This window comes from Lathamus discolor, chromosome 1, assembly GCF_037157495.1.
Source record: "Lathamus discolor isolate bLatDis1 chromosome 1, bLatDis1.hap1, whole genome shotgun sequence".
NCBI lineage: Eukaryota > Metazoa > Chordata > Aves > Psittaciformes > Psittacidae > Lathamus > Lathamus discolor.
In genome coordinates, this window is record NC_088884.1 from 131317155 (window position 1) to 131330958 (window position 13804).

At 45.5% G+C, this 13804-nt stretch overlaps 1 protein-coding gene across 1 annotated transcript in view; it reads right to left on the bottom strand.

Annotated features, from left to right (window-relative positions):
* The window catches only part of ACSL1 (acyl-CoA synthetase long chain family member 1), a 37973-nt gene extending 25593 nt beyond the window's left edge, over window positions 1-12380 (bottom strand). Inside the window, exons 1-2 of the mRNA XM_065695545.1 lie at window positions 12265-12380; window positions 2958-3185 (exon numbers count right to left, since the gene is read on the bottom strand). Of these exons, the coding sequence (XP_065551617.1) occupies window positions 2958-3152 (195 nt within the window). The 5' untranslated portion in view covers window positions 3153-3185; window positions 12265-12380. The remainder of the gene's footprint in view (window positions 1-2957; window positions 3186-12264) is intronic.
* Between the last annotated feature and the right edge of the window lie 1424 nt (window positions 12381-13804).

Genomic DNA, 13804 nt, shown 5'->3' on the forward strand with positions numbered 1-13804 from the left:
AAATGGATCCTGAAAGATTTTCACCTATACTTCTGAGAAGATCCACTGAAGAGATGTTAGATTGGGAACTCTGAACACAAGAGGGTTTCTTTCAGTGAAATGTAGCCATAGCATGCATACTTTAAAGACTGTACTCCATTAATTGTGCCATCTGCTCTAGAAGAGTATATTTCAGTAACTTTTTGTATCAATATTCTACTAAGTGTGCAGTCTTCATGCTCATTCAGTGATTGTTATAATGGGTCACTGGGTGCCAGCCTACTAAATCTAAACTTTCCAGAGATGGGAAGTGACCTGGAGCAGCAGTAAATAGGATCATTTTCCTCCCCTAGAAAGTTATTAAGATCTATTATCAGAACACTCAGAAACCCTAGTCCAGACACTGATTTTATTTAAACTCTTCTGGGCCAAGGAAATATGCCACAAGTATGAATTAAGCATAAGCCTATTTATAGCACAAAATTGTTACCATTAATGAACAAGTAGATTAGATATTAAAACAGTAGAGAAAATGAATTGCCTCCTGCCATATCTTTTTTTTTGGACCACACTGCTTACTCCTTAGACATTTTAATATTTTATTACTTAGCCAGAAAAAAAAAAAAAAACAATGTTAAGACAGAATCTGAGAGCAGTATTTGGTATTTTTCTTCAATGGAAGAGAATCCATCTTAACACATGTATGAGAGAATGGAGTAAGCTAAATGAAATTGTAAGCAAAATGTAATGAGAAACTGAATACCAAGCATTGTTCTACACCCTTTTTACTGTTATAGCAGTACTAATTCTAACAGACACTTGAAACTTTCTTCAAAACATACATTCTCATTTGATTAGTTTGGTACAGTTTAAAACATTAAAGGCTGTATCTGAACTGTCAATAGACAAAACTGGATCTATCTTGCTCATTTCAACCTGTTCTCAAAGCGCAAGCTCTTTATCACCAAGACGTACTAACATACTCAACTGGTGCTCATTTAAGTTTTACTACTGTTCAGTCTTCCTATTAAAATGCATTTTCTAAAGAGAAAATGAAAAATAATGCTGTTATACCTATCTTGCTCTGATCAGAGAGCTGATGTTCATTAGTACAATATGGATCAATGATGTGTTAAGCAGTTCAGTGAAGTCTCATACTACCAAACAATTATTTCAATTACAGAATACAGCAGTGCTGAAGAAGTAAAGGCACTGAACTGAGAAGGCTGCCAAGATTCTCATGCAAATAAGCATCTGTCATTTGGGTTTATGGCCAGCTAAGAGCCACAGTTTTACCACCTTCAAATGAAACACGCCCCCCTCAAATGTGTTGAAGGCCATACTGACAGTGAGGCCCCCACTACTGGAAAAAACTTTCACTGCTAGTTTATTCCAGTCACCAAAACATGCTGCTCTACAAGACTATTGCACCCATTACGTGGCTGCTGCTAGGATTGGGAAAGCTCACCAAGAGAAGCAAGAGCTAACTTCTGAATCCTTACTATACACATATATATACACAATACCTTTTGAAAACAGGCATTCTGGGCAATTATCACATTACCACAGCATGTTTTACTTTCCCCTTTGTGTACTTCTAATATCAGACCATTACTTGCTACAGTAACATGATATGTTATAGTAAGCTTACTGCATGCCATACAGGGCAGAATAGGAAATAACCAAGATTTTGAATGGAAAGGCCAACAAATGCTTCATTCTTCAACCTCAATATCACAAAGCATTACAAAGAAAATGCCTGATTTGAGACTATGTCAGGCATTTGCTTGCTAAAGTTCATTACAGTTTACCTGCTCCAAATTCCAAACTGCTTTGCCATATATGTTTACATGAGTTTGTAATCACATTTACTCTTAAGGGCAAAGTCATGTTAATTGCATTTGATATGTAACAACTAGGTACACTCTAGCCACACAGAGGAATGTGCTATAAAGGGAGAGTTCAGTTGCAAGTGTTAAGAAAGTCTATGATGGTAGCATCTGAATATCAAGAGTAATGCAAGAAACTGCCAGCCTTACAATCCTATGTTTTGTAATTATCTCCCTTGAAGATCACAGCCTTTCAAAGTTGTCACCTTCCTTCAAAAAGGGAAAACACCTTGTCTGCCCTGAAGAAATACAGAGGCACTCTTATAAGAATAAGTGGTAAAATCTTGACTCTGTAGTTAATAGGGGAATTGATATAACTGCTGCTTGGGGAGCCCCATCCATGTAATCAGTTGTCTATATTTGCTTCTAAGCAGCAGTTCCTCCTAGTCAGACTGTTCCCACATTTGGCTTCAGTATTAAAAAAACCCACCACCTAACAATAACTCTGCCTGCCTCCAAAAAGCGTAAGACAAAAGCTAAGATAGCACATCTAGAATTTAGCAGGTGGTTGCTTTAATTTCAACTTACTCTATAGCTGGGATCAATTTGCAAGACTAATACATTTCCACAGATCATGTGAGGACAATCAGTACCCTCTTCATGCTTGTAATCCTATATAAAGTCTCATCTGACAGCTATTTAAATATAACAGAAAAGTATTAGCCTGATCAGTATACTCTGACCCCAAGACCTAATTTAATAGTTCACACCTAAACACAGGGCCAGGAGTTGAAAACTACACTGTAATGATTTTAACATGCACAACTTTCCTGTCACAAATCAGATCAGAAGCTCCATTTTTGCAGCACAGAACCTTCTTCTCCCATGCTAGTTACTACCACCATGACCTCAACAACCCTCAAACTAGCTCTTAAATTCAGAAAGCCAAAAAACTGAGTTCAGGCCATATTTCAAATAACAAACCCCCAAACCAAACATGCCCTGAAATATATTCCCCACACCCTACAGGTTTAGAAACATTCATCTATAAATCAGTGTTTGGTCTCTCTCAATGCCACCTTTAGGCTTCAGTATGAACAGCATTCAGTGAGCAATAGTGAACCACAGCATCCACCAAGCGTCACTTACCTCTACTTCCACAGACTGCATTGCTAAATCACATGGTGGTTTTAGTGCTTTCGGTCTTGTTGCATACCAGTAGGTTGTGAGAGCTGCGAAAGCACCGAAGCCCATAAGCGTGTTGGTCGGAAGGGTGCGCACATACTGCCTGACGTCCCCAAGTTCTGGCATTCGTAGGTGTCTAAACAACTCATGTGCTTGCATTGCAATTCAGTGCAGTTGTTGCGATGCTGGAATCTGGCGATATGAAAGAAAGTTACACAAAAAGATTTGAAATCCCCTTTCAGTTAACTGTTGTTGTGGGAGAGTGATGTATGCATTGTCCTACTGGCTTCCCACTATCAAAATTAGCTGCCACTCGGCAGGCAATACCTTTAGACTGCTGTACTGCAATTAAATAAGCAAGTGATTAGTGGTTCATACTCCAGAAAAACAGGTGGGGCTGACAGGAGGCAGTTTCTTTAGGGTTTTAATACTGCTTTTAACAGACACTGCATTTCAAAATAGAAAGAGGCAATTGTTTTGTTAAAGAACAGCATTTCACAAATGCAAGCTAGTTATTTGTAGAATAGCTGTACCAGGAGACTGTTTAAACAGTGTCAAACAGGGAAGTCTGGGAGAGAGAGGTCAGGGCTGTAAGATTTTAACTTGCTCATGACAGAGAGCATCCTAATCCTACAGGAGCATAGCAGGAGCAGGATTTTTCATCTCTTAAATCCAGTAAAATGAACTCTTTTTACTCTCCCTTCAGTCATGTACAGAAAGCTCACTACAGCAAGCTGCTTTCAAAGCCAACATCCTCCCATAACTCCTCTTGTGCTAGCAAGCTTCCTATTTCTCCCAGCACCATGCCAGCAAATTATCTGTGGTCATGAGGCATGCTAAAGCAGCATCTAAGGAGGCCCAAGGCAGCAGCACACAGCAATATAATCAAGCACAGGAAGCACATTTGATTTGTCGTGTTCACACAGAAGGAAGAGTTGACAGAGGCTGCTCCCTGCCAGTGCTTTCTGACATGGATATTCCAGAGCAAGAAACAGCCGGGGGGGGGGGGGGTAGAAAGAGGACTGCCATCAGCTCAGCTGGTGCACTCCTCTACAGCCAAGGTCTCCCGGGACGTTCATCACATGTCAAACCCGCCAGCTCCTGCCCAGTAGGTGAGAGGTAAGCAGCAGGCAGCCAGCCTGCTCCGGGCCAATGGCAACCCGCACCCAGGCACCCCACCGCCTGCTGAAGGGCGCCTGCCTGCCCTCCCGGCTGGCAGCACTGCTCACAGCCACTGTCACCAGCCCAGCCTCCGGCCACACAGGGACAGCTGACAAAGGCTGCTGTCAGGGTGGGGTGGGGCGAAGCAACACTTTCCTGCTTGATTTAAGAGCAAGAACTCTTTACTTAGATGATTTAGGTCCAGCCATGTCCTACAGACAATAAAATTCAACCAAGGTCCTACAGAACATCAAAGTGTTTAAATAGCTAGAACATACCGTGTAACCATATACTGCTGCAGGATGGCAGTGTAGGAGACGCTGCAATCCAAACAGGCAGACTTCTATGCTTATTAGTTTTAAAACCAACCGCACAAGGCTAAGATTTCAGATTGCTAAAGGAAAATCTCTAGTTTACAGCCCGCCCTTGAAATCTTTACTGCTGCAATCAGTTATCCAACCAGGCAGCGGAAGAGTTGTCTTGTTCACAAAATGTCTAACCAGTATTTGGACAAGGATTTGCTACAGACAGAAAAAAAAATAAAAATAAAGCCATAAAATTAGTTCAAAGGGTCCAGGGTTTCACAATGTTAGCAGAAGGACAGGCTGAAGTAAGGTCATGGATGGGGGCAGCGTCAGGATGGAATCGAGTTCCACCTCTGGAATGGTCCCAGGCCCATTGGAGGCTTCCCAGCCTTCAGGCACTGTCCTCTCTCTCCCTGTTCCCTTTTCTTTTACAGCATAGCCTTAGGGTGCAGATCTGTATCACCTAGATATGTAGTGCAGGGCCACTACAGAAATGCCCTTTGGCTATTTGCACTGTGATACACAGCAGCCTATACTCAAAATCCACAACACATCAGGCTGTAGTAATGGAAGATCGAGAAGAACTGAAATATTAACGAGGAACACCTTTGTCTTCCCCCAGCATAAAAAAAAATAGATCAGTTACTTTAGTATTACCATGCTATTGCTTTTTAAGCATCAAATCATGCTTATTAGCATTGCAGGTATGAAAACTACCTCTTAATACACACCGATGAACAGTAAGAATAAAGAGTAGTTCCAACAAGGAAGTCTTAGTTTATAGGTTAATTCTGCATATACCATAGACACTATGTTATGAAACTAGGAATAAAAGGGGGCTATAAACATATGTAAGGGTGAAGATCAATATTCCTCAAGCCCCACAATAAGCACCTTTGACTTTTAAAACAGATACTTGCTTTCCTCTCCGCATTAGTCATGACTTGTCCTGCACACAGACTATTGATTTAGGAATGCAATGTAATTAGAGAGTTACTCTTTCAAAAGGCTGTGGTGCCATCACAGCCAACAAGAACTGAAATAAACATGACCATTTCATTCACAGAACAGTCCCATTGTAGTCAAGGAGCTGCTACAATTTCAGCTGCACACCACTACTTTTCATTTCCTTGACAACTTGTTTGTAGAGCAGCCTGTATCACAAACCTTTCTTGAGCAGGTACACCACAAGTTATCAGTTATATAATGATACATTTTACTGCTTAGGTTTATATTAAGGGATGACTTTATTACACTTTCTGCCTCATCAGCACAAAAAAAAACAGATTAGGACAGTGTTTTCTGCAAGACTAAGCAATTCCTAGCTTTAACACTATCTGCTAAGTCATATCAACTCTTGTTTTCTGCATTTAAGATAAAGCCAGATGCAACAGGGTGACTTAATATGCACTCTTCACATATGGATCCAAATGTGCCCCATCAAAGAAGGGGGCTTTGATGCTTCCGAGTCTTCTTTGATCCATCTCAATGGTTACTTCGCTCAGACTCTAATTGCACGAAACATCCAGGATCTTCGCTGAGACCAAGAAGAGCAGTTTAGAGCCTTTAGACTGAAATACAAAGACCTTCCCAGTGGAGCAAGGATCTGGCTTACAGTCCTTTTCCCCAAGGAAAGGCCCAGCAAAGCCTGCTCACTCAGGACAAGCAGAAAACCCATGGCCACTTCACAAACTCAGGTCCTGCAATTGCTTCTCATCCAGAGCGGATCTCAACCACAAGGAACAGACACTCAGACTCAGCCCCAGTAAGAGAAAGGACATGGCAAATGATTGGAAGTTACAGCTGGAGAACCCAAGGAAGAAGATCCCAATGAGAGAAGTACCAGCCTGTGATACTTACATTGATACATGTAGCAAAAAACTTCCAGATGAGACAAAGTTTGAGGTCAAAAATACTTTTTCCTCCATGCAACCAGTAGACCTTGGTTTGTCTTCAAGTTCAGAAAAAATACAGAAAAGGATATGCAAAAGTGGGTTTAATAACAGGGGAAAACTGCTTCAGAGATAGTTACCTGTCCTGGCCACCACCACAGAAACAGTTCCCGAAATCCAACCCATGAAAGCACCTATCTGAACTCATCACATCAGTTTGGTGAAGGAGCTCCGTGCATCTCCTGCAAAGCCAACTCTGCACTCACACACATGCACACATACCCCACAGCACCCAAGACTCATTCCTTACAGCAGAGCCAGTATCTCAAGGCAATGACCGAAGTTGGCAGGACTCTGCTGTTCTTTGCTGCTCCTACTCTCAGCACACAATGGGCTATTTACAGCAGGCAGCAGCCTGCCTATTGTCTATCCATAACCAGACATCATTCGAGCGCAACAGAAGAGAACGGGAGAGCAGCCGTCACCCTTTGCATTGCAAATAAAAAACAGCCCCAAGAACCAATGGCTTTTCTTCCTCTCCATCACAATATTTAGATGAACAGCACACCAGTGCAGCAGTGGCCTGCTATAAAGGAAGGTCCACCACATGGCATAAAAGATGTGGCTGTGTTATTTTCACAGCTTCTTGAAGGCAGGAGAAAGCTACAAGACAAGTTGACCCATATACCTTTGAGTGATCCTCACAGCTACTTGCCATTGCAGATTGTTATTTGCTTACTGTTACAGGTTATACTGCAGAGCTCCCATGGATCTGTTTTACTTAAGTCTTTCACCACTCATTTTTTGAAAGAGGAAGTAGAGAATCATATTCCTAGCTTCTTTATTGAGCTTAAAAGAGAGTGAAACAAACAGCTTTGGCTATTAACAAGAGAAATCCTTTTGTCCAAACAAAATACATAATCCTAATCTCAGAGTACATGTATAATCATCTTAAATTTGAATCAGTCCAACCTGTCCCAGATACATGCTCCCATAACCCTCTTTGTGCTGGCCAGGCACTCAGCTGGTAGTGCATCTGGCAAACACCATTTTCCTGGGTTAATTCTGATGCTAGTTTTCAGCTAGGTCAACTTTTGTCTAGACAACCAAGTAACCATTAGCTCCCAGAAGGAAACAATACGGCGCAGCTCTGGAAAGAGATGGACTGTTGTAATACTACACCTTAAGCATGCAACTCCAAATACAGCATGCAAGTCCTCCCAGGATTTCCCCCTTGTCCTGCAGTCAAGGCAGTAACTTGACTGAGGTCTTGCAACCGCCTGTAACAGAACCAAACTGTAACCACAGGAGGGAAGAAGGAAAACCACAACCAACCTCAAGGTACAGCAAAGGAGAATCCTCAGTTTAAGGCTTATATAACATTAATGCAAGATGTCTCCTGTGGTGCAGCCTGTCATGTCATGTGTGCTGTGACAGTCCCTCTTCAGCCACAAAGGACTTTCCTGAACAAACCTACTAACATTGAACTAATCCACTACTCTTCCGCTGCCACCATCACCCTCCTCCTCCACCCACCTTCCAGTCTCCTCCTACTCCTCCACTGCTCCCTTTTCCCTACCCCACCCCCCAATAAAAATACCTAAATATCTTACCCAGAATCACTTAGATCACCCAGCCAGGCTTTGGAGATATAAACCCTCCTTTTAAAACAGTAGCTGACAAATACACTTTCCAGCAACAGTAAACAGGGAGGAGCTAAAAAGCTGTTAGTGAGGAATGTATCCCATGCACAGATTGGAACAAGCAGGTGCTTAATATTCACAACCCTCCCCACCTCCAACCCCACTTAAGCTCCCCAGTCTGGCTTTGAGTAGCCATAGGGCATCACACAATGGTTTAGATTGCCTCTGCTGGTTCAGTTTCTGTTCCTGCATTTAGGACAAGGCAGGACTAGAGGGAAGCAGCCTAGAAGCTGGATTCAGCCCCATCAACTGGGCCACGGTTACTTCATAAGCTGCAGCTGAAGGTACGACTCTTGCTGCAGCCATTAAGAAGCACTATATATGATACTGATGTGTCAAGGCTCTGTGCCCAGCAACAAAAAAAGTCACAGCCCTGTCCTCAGACATTTGGCTGCAATCCTATGGAACAACACCTGGATCCTTGCCTCTTAATGATGTCCAACGAGTAATCTGAGTGCACACCAGTGAGGTCACTGGAGTTTATTCAAGTTCAGGAGCTGAACCACATGACAAGAAGCTGCTCAATGCCTTTTGTGCAACTATAGCTGTCAAACAGCACTTGGTAGCCCTGTAAATTAAGGAAAACCAGTAGTTCCCACTAAAACCTTTAAGGCAGTGATTGATTTAAGCTTCTTTGATCCATGCCTATGCACACATTGACATGTCAGTCTTACTGGCTTCCCACCTTCAGAGACCACAGAAGATACTTACAAACATCTATCTTGCAGCTAAAATTACTTTCCACTAGAATTCCATCCCTAGAACTCCATAAGTACCTCATGACATTACTCTAATTTAACCTCAATCCAAATACAGTGTAGATGAAAATCACCCTACAGAAGCAAGTTTCTACAAACCAGCAGCTTTCTTGTGGCATTAAGAACTGGAATAGATCCTGCAAACTTATTCATTCTACCCTTCCCAGGAAAAGGCTACTTTTCAGATAGCCCAGTATGCTACATCAGGTTAACACATGCTCCAAGTACTCACCCAAGACTCTGAAAGAATGAGTTTCTTGCTCACACTTCTGTCACCTCAAGTCTAGCAGAAGGCAACCTGGGTCAGGCACAGTAAGCCACACTGCACCACACCAGACAGTGTCTACATTCAGAAGGATGTTTTAAAAAAGCATAACCCTTAACACTGAGGCTAGCCAGATCAGCAAGTACTTAAGAGAAGCAACTGGCTCACCGACTGACCTCCTAACACCAGCATCACAAGAACGAGTATGACAAACCCAGCAACCTCTTGACCTCGGGTATTAAGGTATCCCTTGTATTTCCTCTGAGTAAGTGATAGTAAGCATTTTCATCTAGCTTTCCTAGGAAACTAATCCATCCTCACCAGCCTATTAATGCAGCCCAACTGCAGAGGCCAAGTTTTCAAAACAAGGCACATGGAACACCAAACTAAAAAGCTTAAGAGTTTGGGGTTTAAGACAGTAATTCATACAAAAAAAGTCAGAAGTCCTTTTCTGAAAGTGGGACATCATACACTTCTGCTCTAAACCTTAAGGAGTCCAGCTACAAAAACGAGACCCAGTTTTCCTCTAACTCTCTATAAAACCATGCAAGCTCTTTTCAGTTGGTTTTGGGCAAACTTCCAGTACTATCAAGATTCAAATCCTAACCCCAAGGGAATACTTTACTATCATATTTTACTCTGTAGATTAATAGCTCCCAACATGAAAAGCAGCAAGGAAGAGCAGAAGCCTTGTGTTATCAAGTGTCCTTGTTCCAGGAGTCAGGCGGGATCTGCAGAAATGCAAGCCCCCCATCTGTAGCCAGGGTTCAGCCTACTGCCTGTAAAGGTCAGTGCTGTACAGCACTGCTCCCCTCAGCCACATGTATTGCGAGCCTGCATACAATGGACAAACACTCTCCCCTCCTTTTTATGAGGATTGCCGGAGGGTTACCACTGGTTACATTTAGCATATTACAATATTTAACATATCAGAACTTGTAATTTAGCACAGCAGAGAAGTAGGATATAGGAGGCACTCTATTCTTTGGACTACCAGAAGCCTAATTTATCAGGCAGCATATTCCCTGGGGCCAGAATCTCTCTCTCTGCTGCACATTTGGCAAATCTTGTCACTAGCCTTTCTGAGTCCACCCATTTAATTTCATTACCAAGATTCAGAAAAACAAAACAAAACACAACTCCTATCTGCTATTGCTTACAATAGTCATAGGGTTGTTTTCTTGGAGGAAAGGAGAGAAAGAGAAGAAGCCATTTGACTCTTCCCCACTGGGGACTGATACACTGAGGACAGAGAAGGTATAACCCACCTCTATCTCCTTCAAAAAATCCCAGAGGGTATTCATTTTTAGTGGAGCAATGAGGTAGCAATCAGCTACAGAGACTTTATTCAACAACTGAGTCACCCAGATACCTATTTCAAAGTTGTCTTTCCTTTCATTTTGAACTACTGTCTTTGCTTTTCCACTGATACCAACCTTGTACTTGCCCTTGAAGCAAAAAGCTACTTGGGGATTTGCTTCTAAAGCACTTCAAACCTCATCTTGGCCAATTTGTAGATGTAAAACAGCATCCACCAAATTTAGAAGGTGCCTTTTAAATTCATTATAATCATGAAGTCCTCAGAATAGGCTAAAACTATTGGCTCAAGACCTTGATTACATTACACACAACAGCAACAGTTACTTGCAACTGCAGGCTTTAGGTTTTCCTCATCAGCCATCCTCAGACTTGTTCCAACTCAAGCAAGCTAGATATCCTTGGACTTTAGAAAGAATCAGGCAGTCACGCAGAGTTCCATGAGGAATTCTGTATTTCAGGTTTTGTGTTACTAAAAGTGCTATTGTTGCGAGAAGAGACATGTATTTTTCAGTTAACTCAATGCTTTCTTACACTCAGAATTTCTTAATCCAAGAAGTCAGATCCAAATCTCTCGAGCTGAGAAATCTCAGCTTCTGAGTTCGACAGCATGTTCCAAAGCAGAGAGGCAAATACAAATACTCCTAAACAGGCTCAGGAGACTGCATGGCTCCCTGTAAGGCAACGTGGATGAAAGAAGTCTGTTAACACCACATAAAATAACTCTGTGGTCCAGGTACAGGCATATAACCGTAAGATTTTCATAGCAGTTTCTTCAGATGTCACTCTTTCCTATCACAGGACATGTCCATCATATTGCAGTCACTAACCCAAGCGAGGCATATGCTTACACGGATTATTTGGTCCAAGAGGGTGTCTATAATACCCCAAACAACTCACAGACGTGCCCTTTAGAAATTCAGAAGGCTTCAAGTGTTGCAATTCCTGTTCAACAAGAACAAGAAATGTATGCACCCTAGAACAAAAGCACCATGCAACCAGGCTAAATCCCTGCGCCGTAGCACTGCAAGTCCTACCTAACAGCAGAGGAGGCCTGCAAAGTCAAACTCACCGAACCTTCCATCTTAGGCCACTGTGCCTCACGCTACATTTCCATACATGCTCTCAGCTGCTCAGAGAGAAAAAAAAAAATATAAATCTAAAAAACAGCCCCCAAAACCTCCAAAAAAGCTGCTTCAAGTACATGCTGCACCCATGCCAGTAACAGCGACCTAGCTGAAGGCAAGGTCCTGCAACTACACATAACCCGCGGAGGCTGGCGGGCAGCACGGCGCTCCCCAGCCCGCTCCCCACTGCGGCTCTGCGCGGCGGGCTGGCTGCTCGGGGAGCGGGGCCTGGCCGCAGAGACCACCTTGCGGCCCGAGCCCGTGCCGTGGGGAGGGCAGCGCCGGCGCCGAACAATGCCCTGCCCGCCGGAGGAGCTGCCGCAGCGCCGGGGAGAGGCCGGGGGCAGCCGGCTGCGCCCTCCTGGAAGCTTTTGTGCCAGGGGAAGCCCAGGCGGCTCCGCGGGACGCTGACCCCAGCGGGGGCGGAAGGGAAATCCCCACAGCGGCAGCCCGAGGGGCTCGGCGCCAACACCGCCCGGACGGCACCCGCCGCCCCTCGCTCGGCCCCGCAGGTGACAGCACCAGCGGAGGCAGCCCTAGCCCCGCGGCGAAGGGCCGCGTAGCGGCGGCGGCTGCGGCAGGCCCCGGCGGAGCCAGCCACCTCGGCGGCGGACGAGCAGGTTGCGGCGAGCGCGTCCCTGACAGCCCCCGGCCCTGCGCCAACTCCCCAGCGCGGACGGGCCCGCGGCCTCACCCTGCGCGCCCGTGCGCCGGTGGCAGCGGCACCCCCGAGCCCCGCTCACCTCCCGCCGGCGGCGGCAACAACAACAACGACGACGACGGCGACGGCGAGCACGTCTGTACGCGGCTCCGCCGGCGCCGCCCTATTTAAGCCGAGCACGGCGGGAGCGGCGTGTCCGTGTGCCGAGCCCGCCTCCTCCGCCCGCCCGCGCCGCCCGGCGGGCGCTAGGGCCCGGGCCTGCTCCGCCCCCGCGCCTCCCGCCCCGCCCCTTGCGCTGCCTCTTCCCCGTGCCCGCCGGGCCGGCCGCTGGGCTGCTGAGGGCCCGGGTGCGGTGCGGTGCGGTGCGGTGCGGTGCGGTGCGGTGCGGTGCCGTGCCGTGCCGTGCCGTGCCGTGCCGTGCCGTGCGGTGCCGTGCCGTGCCGTGCCGTGCCGTGCCGGCCTGCCCGTGCCGCAGTAACGCGTGCAGGTCCGCGGCAGGGTGGTGCAGACAACGTACGTGGGGGCAGCGTAGGGCAGCGAGAGCACGGGCTCTGCTGGGAGCGCCGCTTCTCCCCTTACGGGTCCGAGCTGACTAGCTGGCAAGGGAAGCCGTTCTTACGGCTTCGCACAAGGCATCCGCATCCCGTATACCTGGGCCACAAGGACCTGTGCTTCAGTATGAAAGCGTTGGAAGGGGACAGTGACCTTGTTGAAGCCTCGGGAGTCATCTGTTCACCTTGCTCATGAGGGGGCTGCAAGCTTGAGGTGCTCTCTGCTGAAGCAGAGGCAGTCAGGGCTTCGTCAGCTGCCTCTGATGGGTAGCTGGTTTTAGTTTGGCCTGGTGCTTCTGTAGTCCATTCGACCTCTAAATCATCAGCCACGTCTCAAAGTCCCACTGTGTTGCACACTCTGCATTGCCATAGTTTTGTTGTTTTTCATGGGTATTATTTGGATGTATATAAGTGTGTGGGGAGGATGCAGCCATACACATTCATATATAAATATATATCTCTATAATTTGTAAATTACTGAAGGTGCTTTTATTTTACATGAAGAGAACCACCATTCCCTGATGCTTTATGCTGAAGTATACCAGGCATACGACTTCCTGCAAAGTAGTTTTTAACAAAAGAACAAGTTATTTCACTTTATAGCGAAAAGGCGGAGAACACTTGTGAAGCTGCTGATAGTCCCCACTTAACTGAACTTGGGTTCACGCTGTGGGGTGGCTCTGAAATGCAAAGTAAAATCCTTTCTTGGGAAAGGAAGTGGAAGTGGAGAATCCAGGAGTGCATCTGACTGGCTGCAGCTGCTAACGGGCATGGAGTGCATGGCACCACTACAGCCTGTCTGGGTAAAGCCCCAGAGCACTGTCAGCATAGACTTTAGCTGCTCTGCCGTGGTTGGGCTCTGCTGGTTTGTTCCTATTGCACCACACTTCATGCTCATGTAGACACAGCCAGTCTCTGCCAAGTGGTTTTTGCACTATGTCCAAGGGTTTGAAGGAATTGAGTGATGTAGAAATACACTGTCTCAGGCACTGGTGATTTCATGTTTTGTGCCAAATGCATCTAGGTTCCATCTGCCAAACAGAAAAATCTATCATGATTTTATCTACTACA